This window comes from Prinia subflava, chromosome 1, assembly GCF_021018805.1.
Source record: "Prinia subflava isolate CZ2003 ecotype Zambia chromosome 1, Cam_Psub_1.2, whole genome shotgun sequence".
In the NCBI taxonomy this organism is placed as follows: domain Eukaryota; kingdom Metazoa; phylum Chordata; class Aves; order Passeriformes; family Cisticolidae; genus Prinia; species Prinia subflava.
Genome location: NC_086247.1, coordinates 86352814 through 86365503, shown reverse-complemented (window position 1 = coordinate 86365503; position 12690 = coordinate 86352814). Strand labels below are relative to the sequence as shown.

Genomic DNA, 12690 nt, shown 5'->3' with positions numbered 1-12690 from the left:
GAAGGGAAAAAGAATTTGTGGGGATACAGACAGCTTTGCTGGGGAAAGCATCTCTCTGTTACCTTGAGCCGGCTGCCTCTTTTGAGTTTCAGCCATGACAGTCAGCAAGCCAAAAACTAAATGAGAAAACACATCCTCTAAACGTGGTGGGTCCCCTTGTGGTAGATGATTTCGACGGAGCTAAGCTGGAATTAAATCACCTTCCCGGCACACTGCTCTGTGCCCGGCAGCAGGAGCACAGGGCTGCCCACCCAGACACCCACGCAGCCCCTGGCACACGGCGAGCCCACGCCGTGCCCGTGGCTGTCCCTGGCAGAGCTATATCTGGCCGGCAGCCGTGGGCTCTGCCGTCCGCCTCCAGCGGCACACGCCGCCGCGGCGAGGCACGGCAGCCAACCCCAGCAAGTGGAGCACGAGGCTGCTGCTGCCAGGGTGGAGAGCTTTTTCCTAAAAACAAGGGCGAAATCGTGCTGATGAGCGAATTGTCCTGACAGGAACTGAGCAGGGCACCGTCAGACATTGCTCTCCTTCATCACAGACTGATGATTCCTAGAGACGGGCTGATGTTCAAGCACCTTCTAAAACATGACACTTTCTAATACCAGGTTGGGAAAAAAGTAAAGGAAAAAAAGGACAGTCTGATAAACAGCTGTCCCCACTTCATCCTGCTCCCCGGCTCCAATAGAGCTGAGAGTGCTGCTATTTGAGATGAGCAGAAACCGCTGGCTTTTGTTCAGAATCTATAGTGCAGTGGGCCCCTTCCTGGGGCAGGGAAGGTGGTAAGACTGGAGTCAGGCTTGAATTTCAGACAGATCTGGACTGTCCCAAAAGTCAAGAACATTTAGAGGAATTTGGCCAGACCCTTTTCTCCTCTGTAATCGATGCCTCTAGCTGTGAGATCTCTTTTTGTTGTTGCTTGGCCAGAAATCCCCTAGAAATGCCTGTTCTTATGAGATTTGTGGCCAGATTGCCTGAGGCTACAGTCATTTCGGCAGTGATGGACATATCAAAAGCCAGATATTAAACTCTTCCTGATTGTGCATTGGAAACTGCCCCAAAATTCATTCCAAAGCAGATTTGCAGAGTGTAATATTCAACCCAAGCCTGTTGGAGCCAGCCCTGCCTTTAACCTGAAGCCATAGCTTCTCTCAGAAAAAAAAAAAAAGAAAGAAAAAAAGAAAGAAAGAAAAAAAAAAGAGCAGACAAAACCATAGCAGATATGTATATAAATCAATAACAAATAATAAACCAATAAACCAATACAGTTATCAGTAGGGCAAAGAAGCGAAATGAAAAATTCCTCTTGCTGCAGCCTCCACAACCTGGTGCTCCTGCAGAGGTGTCTTGTCCTTCTTAATAGGAAACACAGACACAAATGGCCAAGCTGCCAAGAACTGGTAAGTCCAAAGTTTATACCCATGTACTTCAACCCATGCTCCTTTCATCCTCTTCCTTTTTTATCCTGATAATGCACAAACTGTGATATATAAAAGGTCTTTTGGGCTATCTAATCAATCTCTCTGGGGAAAAAGACAGGGCTCCACATTTTGATAACTTCTTCAATCTCTCTTATGTTATAAAATCCCTCATCACCACAGCAGCAAAGAGCTGGGTAAAAGTGTTTTGCCTTAGCTTCATCTTAAAACTTTTGCTGCTTTGGAGGAGAACTTTGTGCACAGTGCAAAGATTACCCTTCACCTCCTTGACACTGCCAATGTTTTCAGGAGGGTGTAAAAGACAACCCTACTCTGGGCTGCAGCTTTATGGTGGAGTGAATGGAAGGGCAAGCTGCCAGGGGACACAGCCCCACGGCCTGTGCCTTGCACTTCATTCACTACCATGTGCCCACGTGCTGAGCTGGCTCTGAGAGCTGGCTGAAAATGAACCCTTTTTTTTTTAATTCCTCAGATTAGTTTTCAGCCAGCTCTGTCCTCTAATTCTTCTCCCTGTCCATAGTGGAAATCTATAAATAGGAAGAAAAGGTGGAACACAAAGAAATTATGAGAAGGCACAGAGGTGGCAAGCCAGCGTTTTTCATCTGCAGGGCCCAGCTGATGGCTGGTGCAGTTACCCCAAATTACCCTTGCCTTTGAGTTGGGGAAACAGGGCTTGGGGGTTCATGATGGCTTTGAGGGGTCGCACATGCAGGCTGCCACTGCACACATTAGGTAGACCGAAAGAGGCAGTGGCATTCACCAGCACTATTTTGTGAATGGAGCTCTCAGCAAGGAAGCTTTTTCCCTCTTGCCCTCCAGTTTCTCTATTCCTAATGGCACTGTCATTTAACCCCCTGCAATCCCTCTCCTTGCCAGGTGGGCTTCAGGCATTTGCAGCCCACGGGAGTCATGGGTCCCCTGCCAGGCAGCTGCCGACTCTCTGTCATTGGGGTCTGAATATTGACACGGGTGGTTTGTAAAAGAGAGGGGCCGGCAGCTGGTCCAGGACCCTGCAGCACAGCCAGCACAGCAGACTGGGGGGAACTGGGAGGAATGGAAGCCAGCAGGAATTTTCACTCCGCTGAGCCCCCGTTGGCTGCTGGAGATGCTACAGATGGGTAGTGAAGGTCAGGGCAGAGCTGGGTGGGGGGAAACCTGGGCAGTGAAAGAACCACGGGAGAAGGGTGTAGGGATTTTGTCTGATTACTCTGCGCTGCGAGAAGCCCGTGCTGGCACCTTGAGGTCCCTCTCGTGCTGCTGGAGGGGATGGCCTTGAGGACGGTCCCGGGAGGGGACAATCCTTACCCCCGGCAGGGCTCATCGGAGCCTCGGAGGGCCCCACGCCCTGCACCCAGCCCCATCACACCCGTAGCCTGTCCGCAGAGGATGGGTGGGTGCCGTGGTCCCAGCCGCAGGGCAGCCGCACCGCGACTCCCCCGGGCTGTCCCACGCGTGACCTCTTTGGCCAGGCCACCCGCTGCGGTGTCACCGCCGGGCTGCTGCCGCCGGGATCGAGCACCAGCAAAAAGGCCGGGAGAGACCGGCCCCCCTCCTTCCCGCTCCCCCCAAACCTCAGCCCGGGGTGACGTCATGGTGGGGGAGGGGCGGGCAGGGGGAGGGGACCCCCGCGCGTCGCTGTCCCCCTGCGCGCTGCGCAGCGCGGGGGCCGGGCCGGCCAGCCCCGACGGGGCGGCCCCGGGGGCGGGGGGGTTCTGCCGTGCTATCCCCACCCCCGGGGGCGGCCCCTCCGTGTGCGTGTCTGTGTGTGTGTGCGTGCGTGTCTGTGTGTCTGTGCCTGTGTCTCTGTGTCTGTGCGTCCCCTCCCGCCCCCGCAGCGCTCCCTCCCCGGGGGGACGGTCCCGGCTGCCGCCCCCATCGCCACCGCGCGGGGCAGGAGGAACGCGGGGAGCGGGGGGAGTTTCTCCGTGATTTATGGGGCGGGGGGACACGGGGAGAGCGGGTAAATCCAGCCTGTGATGCCTATAAATGGCGCTCCCCTTCCAAGGTGCACATTTATTAAATATATATAAATATATATAAGAAGGGGGAAAAAAACCCTGTCGGTGTCATCCCCCCACGTCAGGGCCGGTGGTGGGCGTGAGGCTGTACTTCCTCCGCCCCCTCCTAATGGAGCGAACCATTCCCAGCCAGCCTTCCTCGCCCTCTCCCGCTGCCTCCCTCTTCCTCTCCTTCTCCTCTTGTCTCCCCCCCTTGTCTGCAAAGTCCTCCGCTGCTCGGAACTTGTTGGCAATGTCTATTTTTCAGCTTTCCCCCACGTTCTCCAAAGTAACTATTTAAAGATCTGCAGCCGCAAATGGTTTTACTAAATGTAGGATGGGACTTAAGTTGAACGGCAGTTATATTTCTCTGATCCTTGCTGTACAGATAGGTAAGTGGACTGCCAAATTCCGTGTCAAGTTGCGCGCACCCCAGCCCGGCTGGTGCATGCGGGAGCGGAGCGTCGGGATCGCGGCGCGGTGCGGGCGGCGGCGGCGGGACCCCGCTCCCCGCGCTCCCCTCGCCGCGGCAGCCTCGCCTTCCCGCACGCTGCCGAGGCACGGGAATCCGCGGGAAAGGGAGCCGGGTTCTGATTTCTCGTAAACCGCTTTTGGTTTTCGTTTTCCTGAAGCGCTGCGTGCTCTCTCATACTTGGCTCTTTATTTCCCCTCAGCCTCTTCTTCCTTCTTTTCCCTCCTTTTCTCTCCGTCCCCACGAATGGTTGCGTTTGTATCTGGTTTTCGGATATCCCCTTCGTTCCACAGTTTGGTGACTCCAGTGCTAAGAAATTCTGCTCCTCTCCCCGAGGGACAGAGAAATAAGAACCGGCACAAAATGTCTTGTGAGAGATCCAGCTGGAAAGTTTTTTTGCAGAAAATCAGGGGGACAAGCGAAGGTCTCCCTTTGGGAACCAGAACGTTTTCCCATTTGCGGAGCACCTTAAAACCAAAGAAAACCCATCACTAAATTAAAAGAAATAATTAACTCGAATGCGGCGATTAAACAAATAAAAATTACTTTAAAAAACGCTGAGTCCCACCGCCCAATCGTTAATTTTGTGCTTGAAGAAGACCTGTCAAAAATCGAGCAGGTCCAAAAAAATTCTGTATAGGCTGTTACTTAAAATAGAACAGGTTTCTTTCCATGCCGGTGTGTATTTTGTGTGCTTGTTGCTGGTTTTGTTCAATATCTTGGGGCTTTCCCTGGCTGCTTTTGTTGGTTTGCTCTCTGGTTCATTATACACGTTTCTTTCCTGATTTTTTTTTTTTTTTTAGTTACGGACATTAAACAATCTCCAAGTTAATGACCACTTTGGTCCTATATAGGCAAATTTTAAAGACTATCTACTGGATATGTAGATTCCCGAGCATGATCCAAAGCTGGGTTTTAAGGAAAGGGGGATTAAAGCATGTCTTTTATTATCTAGACTGTCAGGTGTGAAGAGCCCTTTGAAAATATTTTCCTGCAAAGGAATTCTGATGCAATAAAAAAAAAAAAAAAAAAAAAAAAAAAAAAAAAAAAAAAAAAAAAAAAAGAAAGAAAAAAAGAAAGCTCGGCATTGCTATTTAGAGATCCTTTTGCTCGGTCATACTCCTCTCCAGAAAACCTCTGCAGCATTTTATGGGTACCAAAGAAAGAAGAGGGGAAAAAAAAAAAAAAAAAAAAAAAAAAAAAAAAAAAAAAAAAAAAGAGAGAGAGAGAGAATTAGAAAGGGAGGCAAAATGCCTTGAACACTTCCTCATCTAAAAAAGGGGGGCGGCGGGGGGGAAGAAATAGTGCAACGAAATGTTGACCTCTGGGAAATGTGGTTAAATTATGCAAACCCCAACATTCGCATTGCCATTCCATTTTAAATAAGGCTGAACTCTTCAGGAGGCCAGTTTGTCTACTGTCAGAGAAAGAAGGGGGAAGGCTTTTTTTTAATGTTATCTTCAGTTTCAATTCTTGGAATTTTTGTTTCTGTGTTCGTTCATTCGTTTGGAGGAGGAGGAAGAAGAATATTTCTTTCTTTTGTGTTTATTTGGGTCAGGCGAGGACGGATTTTATTGAAATTTCAAAAGGCAGCTAGAGTCGCTGGGAAATGCCGTTCCCGGGCTGGTGTGAGCGTGAGCAGTCATTTGGAAAGTTACCCCAAATACTGCTGCACACCGAGGGGACGGTGGCGGTGCGGTGGCTTTGCGGTGCCCTGGAAGGGGACGGCTTTGAAGCTCGTGGAGGGCTTTTCTCCTCTCTGCTCCTCCTTCGGTATTTCGGGTAACCTTGCCCCCACCTCCTCCACACCTCCCCACCCCCGGAATCCGCTTCTGGTTGTCGGTGTGGGGTTTGCAAAGGGCTTTGCCCCGTCCCCGGTGAAGGCTCGTGTGAAATGGATGCTCGGCTCGTTCCCAAAATGTCTATGCACCGGGACTTAAAGAAAGAAAGGAAAAAAAAAAAAAAAGGGGTTGTTTGTTTATTTATTTATTTATTTAGGCATAGGAGATTGGAGCTGTCCGAAATCCCTGACATTTTGGGAGGTGGCCGAGGTGGGGGGCGGGGTGGGCTAGGTCTCCGCGGAAGGGGCAGGAGGGATGGAGCAGTCGCAGGACTGGGAGAACGGGGGCTGTGTTTCTGGAGGGGGTCCGGTCGGTCACGGAGGGCTCCTGCGGTCCTGCTGCATTGCACATTGCTGCACACTGTTACCTTCGAACGGGGGCTGTGGGGTGTGGAAGGTCGTGGCGGCTGCAAGGCACAAGCGACCTAGTTCGTGAGAAATCCCGTTGTCTTTGAACCAGACAGGAACCGTGTCTATCCGCTTTTGCTTTCTTCATTTTTTTTTCTTTTTTCCTTTTTTGCCTTCCTTATATATATATATACATTTAGTTTTTGGCGGGGTTTAGGGCAGCTCTGGCCCGGGGATACCCTTTGCGGAGGCAGCGGCGCGGGCAGACAGGGCCAGGCTGCCCCTCGGGGGCGAGGGATGCTCGGCTCCCTGCTGGTCCCAAACGTGACCCCCTCTCCCACCCCCACCTCCCGGCCCCAGCCTGGGGCAGGGCTCCTCCTCGAACCCCGGAATTTCAGCGCAGCCCGACACTTTTTTTGCAGAAATTCGTGGCAACTCCCCCTCCGCTGCTGGAGCGGGATGGCGCGGGTTTTATAGGACATGTTTTTACCCTCGGGATGGTTTTCGGTTCTTCTCTATTTGTTTGCCTGGCTCTTTTTTTTTTTTTTTTTTTTTTTTTTTTTTTTCGCTATCGTAGCCAATGTCTGGAGCCTGCTGAGGGTTTGATGTGATGGCTGGTGCTGGTGTGTGTGTCTGTGTGTGTGTGTGTGTGTGTAGAGGGGAGTGGCCACCAAGTCGTGTTAGCGATGAATCAAACTGCAAGAGGAGGATTTGGGTTGAAACAGTCTCTTTTGGAGTCAGCCATTTAGCTTGTAACCGGTACCTGGCGAGGAAACACACCTCCCCCCCCGTCACAGCCATTCCCTGGGGACACGGCGCGGGAGGGGACCCCCACCGACTCCCGACAGTGTGGGCGGCAAGGGGCTCCTCCTCAAGGGAGGGAGAAGCCCCTTCCCGCCCCCGCTGGCCGCAGCGACATCCCCAGGCCCAGGGACACCGCGGCGTCGCCAGCTCTCGTCACGGGCAGGAGAGCGGCTGGCAGGAGCCCCTCGCCGTGCTCGGGTGCCCGGGGATGCCGTGCGGGGGCACAGCCCCTGCCGCGGGGCCCGCATCCCGTGCCGTGCCGTGCCCTCTCGGGGCACGCAGGAGGAGCCCCTAACTAATTTTCCTACCCCGTTTGCAGGCGGCTGCTCCCGTGTTGGTTCCCGTTGTACTGAACCGAATGCCCTTGACCGGAGCCATCCCCAGGGATGCGTGGGCAGCGGGTTGGGGGAGCTCACCCCGGCCCGGTCCCGCCCCGCCGCCCCGAGCACAGGCACGGCCGGGCCGGCGCCCCCGCAACTGTCTGCGTGCTTTCGCTGCCCCTGCTCTGCGTCTCTCTATCGCAGCTTTTTCTAGTGATTTTTTTTTAATTTATTTTTTTTTTCCCGCTGCGCCTTGCACGGTGTTTGCCCAGCGACCTGGGCAATGGGGAGCGTGGGCGTGCGCCTGCGTTTGTACGGAGAAACGCTCCTGCTGCTTCCAGGCGGAATTTTCTAACAAAGGATCAACTCCGGGGAGAAGCAGGCAGCGCACCTTCACCTCCCCTCCTCCTCTCCCCTCAAAAAAAAAAAAGGAGGAAAAATGAGAAAAAAATAATGAAATCATGCTGCTAATCCACAGACACCGAACCCTCCGGTACTAAAAGAGGAAAGGGCGAAAAGCCCCCGGCTCTCCTCCTCGCGTGGCCGATGGCCAGCCTGGCTCGGTCCCACCGCCCCTCTCCTGCCCCAGGTCGTGCCTTTAGCAGGGCTGGGGGCGGGCGGGGGAGGAGAAGGGAAGCGGCGAGTCGGGGCGGCGGAGCTGACCTGTGCCCCTGCCCCGCAGCGTACCTGGTGCAGGCGGTGAGAGCGGCGGGGCGGTGCGATGCGGTCTTTAGGGGCTTCTCGGATTGTTTGCTGCGGCTGGGCGATAATATGGCCAACTACCCGCAGGACCTGGACGACAAGAAAAATCTTCAAACGATCTGCTCGTAGGTCTTTCCTCTCGCCTTCGGGGCCGCGGGGGGACAATGGGGTCACCTGGGGCTGGGCAAGGGGGGCGAGGCTGGGCGGTGGCGGGAAGGACGGAAGGAACACAAATAATGTGGGGGTTACGCTGTGGGTTGGATTCTCCGCTCCAGGGTCCCTCCAAGCTCTCTGCCACCGGGTCAGGCCAGGCTTGGGGAACAGCGAAGTCTGGAGGGAATTTTTACAATGTCGTCTTTTTTTTTTTTTTTTTTTTTTTTTTTTTCCCTCGGTGAATCTGAGGTGTCTTTTTTTTCTGGCTTGTTTTCTTGTTGGTTTTGGTTTTGTTGGTTTTTGGTTTTTTTTCTTTCCCTTCCCTACTTAGCTCCTCTTTCGTATTCTTCCCCTTCCCCCGCTCTGCTCTGGGGTGCTGGCATTAGCTGCACGGGGAAGGTTATCCCTTTCCTTGTTGCTGCCTGTGGGACACACGCTCACCCGCAGGCTCCGGGCTGGGCCGGGCACAGCCGGCGCTGGCGAGGCTGCTTCTCGGAAAACAAAACGTAATTAAAAAGGGAAGAGCCCAGTCATTACATGAACCTCCCAGTGGCAGAGAGGCGGCCGTCCCAGTGCCAGCTCTCTTCTGCCACCTCCATGGCCCCGGGAAAGCCCCCTTGCCCTCAGTTTCCCCCAGCTCCTGGGACAGAGGGGACAAAAAAGAAAGGGCAACGATAAAGGGGAATCATCGTAATAATAGTAATAGTAATAATAATAATAGTAACAACAACAACAGCAGCAACAAAAATATTAAAGGGAGAAAAAGAGCTCGCCTTGCAAAATCGTGTCCCGCACAGGGAGGAAGAGACGAGCATTTTCGATATGTCTAGGAGGGAAAAAAAGAAAAAAAAAAAAAAAAAGGCAAACAAAGCGCCACAAAACAATAAAACAAAAAAAACCGAAAACCAAACCACACACACACACACAAATCGTTTACAGCACAGGGTGTTTTCCCTGTTTTCGGTGTAAAATCCCCCTGTTTAAAAAAAAAAAAATTAAAACCCCCAAAAATTTAGTAACGAGATAATATCTTTAGACATAAATAAGTTTGGAATAGTTTTGGGTTTTTATTTTGCTCCGCAAAATATCAGGAAACAAAATACGTGAAATTGGAAGAAGGAAAGGAAAGGAAAGGAAAGGAAAGGAAAGGAAAGGAAAGGAAAGGAAAGGAAAGGAAAGGAAAGGAAAGGAAAGGAAAGGAAAGGAAAGGAAAGGAAAGGAAAGGAAAGGAAAGGAAAGGAAAGGAAAGGAAAGGAAAGGAAAGGAAAGGAAAGGAAAGGAAAGGAAAGGAAAGGAAAGGAAAGGAAAGGAAAGGAAAGGAAAGGAAAGGAAAGGAAAAGGGAGAAGTGTGAAGAGACCCTGTAACACTCTTCCTACCTAGAGATTTTTGAGTCAAACACCCAAAAATGCTGGCACCATGCTCTAAGTGCAGGGCTGCGGTTTACTTAGTGTCCTGCAACAGAAATAAATACCCAGGGGCATCAGCGTCCTGATACGATATCTTTTGCCCTCGAGTGCCAGATCAGATGTGATCCTGATCTCCAAAAAGGAACTCTTTTCCAAGAAAGACCCTTTTCTCGACCACCTCCTACCATCCGATTGCCTCAGCCCTGTGCCGGGATGTGTATTGAAAGAAGATGGTGAAAGATTTAATTTTCCTTTGGGAGATGCAATTACAGCAGAAATACTGCAGGAGAGGCACACTCTCAGACTCTGGCTTCTCAGTATCTCATTATTTATTACAAATGTAGCAAACATTGGGAGTCTACAACCAGCTTAGAGTGCTCATAAATTAGAGGCAGTAGGACTACTTCGGAAAAAAAAAAAAAAGAAAGAAAAAGAAAAAAAAGGAAAAGAAAGAAAATCAAGACCCAGTCTGCCTTGAGGCGTGGGGCAAATAGAAGGCAGAGGGCAGATTTGGGGTGATTTTCGATAACCCAGAAATGGAGAGGAAAGGTCCTCGAGTACCCTCCCTTATGTGGTCCATGGGACAACGGGTGCCTGCCCCGGCGACAAACGCCGGTCCAGTACCCGTGAAGAAAGGAACCGAAAAAAAAAAAACCCAAAAAACAAAAAAAACCACAAAACACCAAAAAAAAAAAAAAAAAAAAAAAAAAAAAAAAAAAAAAAAACAAAAAAAAAAAAAAACAAAACAAAAAAAAAACAACAAAAAAAAAACAAACAACCCCATACCAAAAAACCAAACCAAAACACCACCAAACTTGCGCGAATAGCTGGAAAGCCAATCTCTTTACTGCCTATAGAGCCCTGGCCACGGATCAGGTGGTCGCTGCCCTGCTGCGGGTCTGTGCGAGGCTCCCAGAGGCGAAAGATGCTCCTTCTTCCTTCTCCTACCCTTCCTGTTTCTCCTCCTCTTCCTCCTTGACTTTTTCCTGCAGTAAGGGCCTTTTCCCGCCCCGAGGAATCCCTCCCTAGTGGGAGGCACTCCATACACCGCACTCTAAAGGGAGCCTTTGCCACCCCTCCTGCCCGCTCCCACTGGTGACGAGAAACCCTCGGGACGAGCCCGCGGGCTCCCGGGCTGACATCTGACAGCCGAGGGGGGCACGTCCCCTCCTCCCTTCAGGCAAAGACCCCTCCGCAGAGAGCCAGCAGGGCAGGTTTTGCAGCACCCTGGCCGGGCTGGTGCCGAAGGCGGGGTTGGGGATGGAGGGGGGACCCCCGAACCCTCATGCAGCACCTCCTCCCCGCTCCCTTTTAGGCACGCCCGGCTCGGCTCCGCCGGCGGGAGGAGGGGGCGGCGGGCCCGAGGGGCGGACCCTCCCCGGGAAGGTGGGCGCGGGCCTGTTTTGACGCCGGCTGCTCTCCCCTCCTGCAGGTACTGGGATGATTTCCACGCCTGCACCCTCACAGCGCTCACCGATTGCCAGGAAGGAGCGACAGACCTCTGGGAGAAATTGAGACGGGAATCCAAAAACCTCGATTTCCAAGGCAGCTTATTTGAACTGTGCGGAGGCGGCAGCGGCGCGGCACCGTCCCTCCTCTCGCCGGCCTTGCCCCTGCTCCTGGCGGCTCTGTGGGCCGCCCTAGTGACCTGGCTGCCTTTCTAGGGGGGCGAGCACACTCACACCCACACCCTCTCCATGTGCTGGATCTATAGAGGAAGTGTCCATCCGTTGCTTTGGGGACGTTGTGCTTTTCTGTGGTTGATGATGATGATGATGGTGGTGGTGGTGGCTGATGATGGTGAAACACCCATGTAGGACTGTGGAAGCGTTCTACCCTTTTTTTTTTTTTTTTTTTTTTTTTTTTTTCCCTTCTTTTTTGTGTTTTATTTGCCAAATCTTACCAAACAGGCAGCGGCGCGCAGCCCAAATCGGACCTCAGCTTTACTATCGCTTCGAATCAAAAATAGAAAAAAATATATAAAGAAACAAACTCGAGCCCTCGTTGTGCAAACGCAATCTCAGGAACGGCTCTGGGCCACCTACTGCTAAGGCTGTAACCGGCCGGGTACCTCCCGGCGAGCCACGGGCTCCGCTAAATATGTGGCAGTGTGCGAGGCGAGAACAAAAACCGCAGACAGGAAAAGGCACTGGCGAGAACTCCAAGGTAGATGTCCACGTGTGAAGCATATGGTGAATAATTCACAATCTCTCATCTTTCCTCCACAGTCGCTTGTTGTTTTTTTCTTTTCGGTCATTCCACTCGAAAAAAAAATTAAAATAAACAAACCAGAACATTTTTCCTCAAGGGGAAAAGAGAGCGAGAGAGGGAGAGAAAGAGAGGGAAACGAACAGCTAAGGAAGGAAGGAGCAAGAGAAAAAAAGACGTATCTAAATGCCCGGAAGAATGAAGGAATGCTGCTAATATCTCTGAGAGTTTACCTTTACTTGCTGTTCGAAGGCATCTTTCCGAATTCACTGCCTTTAATTTTTTCCTCCTCTTTGTTTTAGATGTTACACATAACAGTAAAATATCTGAATATCCAACCGTAGAGATCACAAAAAGGGGGCTTAAATGTAAACCTAAAGAAAAAAAATAACAACAGCAAAATGATTTTGAAAAAAAAAAAAAAGAGCTTTGATTTTAAAAGAGAAGAAAAATGTAATTTAAACAAAAGTTTATTATAAAGTCAATTCAGCAAAAAATAACAAAAAAAGATTTGCTACAAAGTATAGACAGAAGTATAAAATAAAAATTATTGTTTGAAATGAGGGTGTCGTCCTTTTTATAAAATATCCCTAGAGTATCTGGAAAGGACAGGGCATTTAAGGCAAGGAAGTCTAAATCTTGAACCCATCCCTTGACGAACACGGCAATTGCAGTTCAAACAAGGACAGGGCGCCTGAATCGCTTAGTCGAAGCCTTTCTCTCTCTCTCTTTTATTTTTCTTTTTCCTTTTTTTCCTCCTTCAAAATATGCTGCAAGTCCTCCCACGCTGCTCCTCCTCCCGCGCATCCCGGGCGGCAGCAGCCGCGTTCCCGCCGCCGGGAGCCCCGCGCAGGGCGGGCGCGGCTCTGCCGCGGGCGCGGAGCGGGGCCGGCCCCGGCGCAGGGCAGGCAGCAACCACCATTAAGGAGGAGGCTGCCGAGCCGGAGCCGGGGCGCAGAGGAGCCCTTTCATAATTAATAAGGCAGCTCAGCCGAAGGAGCAA

At 51.5% G+C, this 12690-nt stretch overlaps 1 protein-coding gene across 1 annotated transcript; it reads left to right on the top strand.

Annotated features, from left to right (window-relative positions):
• The first annotated feature begins 3362 nt into the window (after positions 1-3362).
• Positions 3363-12247, top strand: NRN1 (neuritin 1). Its single transcript, XM_063401837.1, has 3 exons — positions 3363-3825; positions 7900-8044; positions 10912-12247. The coding sequence occupies exons 1-3, from the start codon at positions 3771-3773 to the stop codon at positions 11141-11143; spliced, it is 432 nt and encodes a 143-aa protein (XP_063257907.1). The 5' UTR covers positions 3363-3770; the 3' UTR covers positions 11144-12247.
• The last annotated feature ends 443 nt before the right edge of the window (positions 12248-12690 follow it).

Bases quoted from the DNA above. Each gene is read 5' to 3' on its own strand.
- NRN1 (XM_063401837.1), top strand. From the start codon at position 3,771: ATGGGACTTAAGTTGAACGGCAGTTATATTTCTCTGATCCTTGCTGTA. The intron at 3,826-7,899 runs GTAAGTGGACTG...CCTGCCCCGCAG, and splicing joins GATCCTTGCTGTACAGATAG to CGTACCTGGTGCAGGCGGTG. The intron at 8,045-10,911 runs GTAGGTCTTTCC...CCCCTCCTGCAG, and splicing joins AATCTTCAAACGATCTGCTC to GTACTGGGATGATTTCCACG.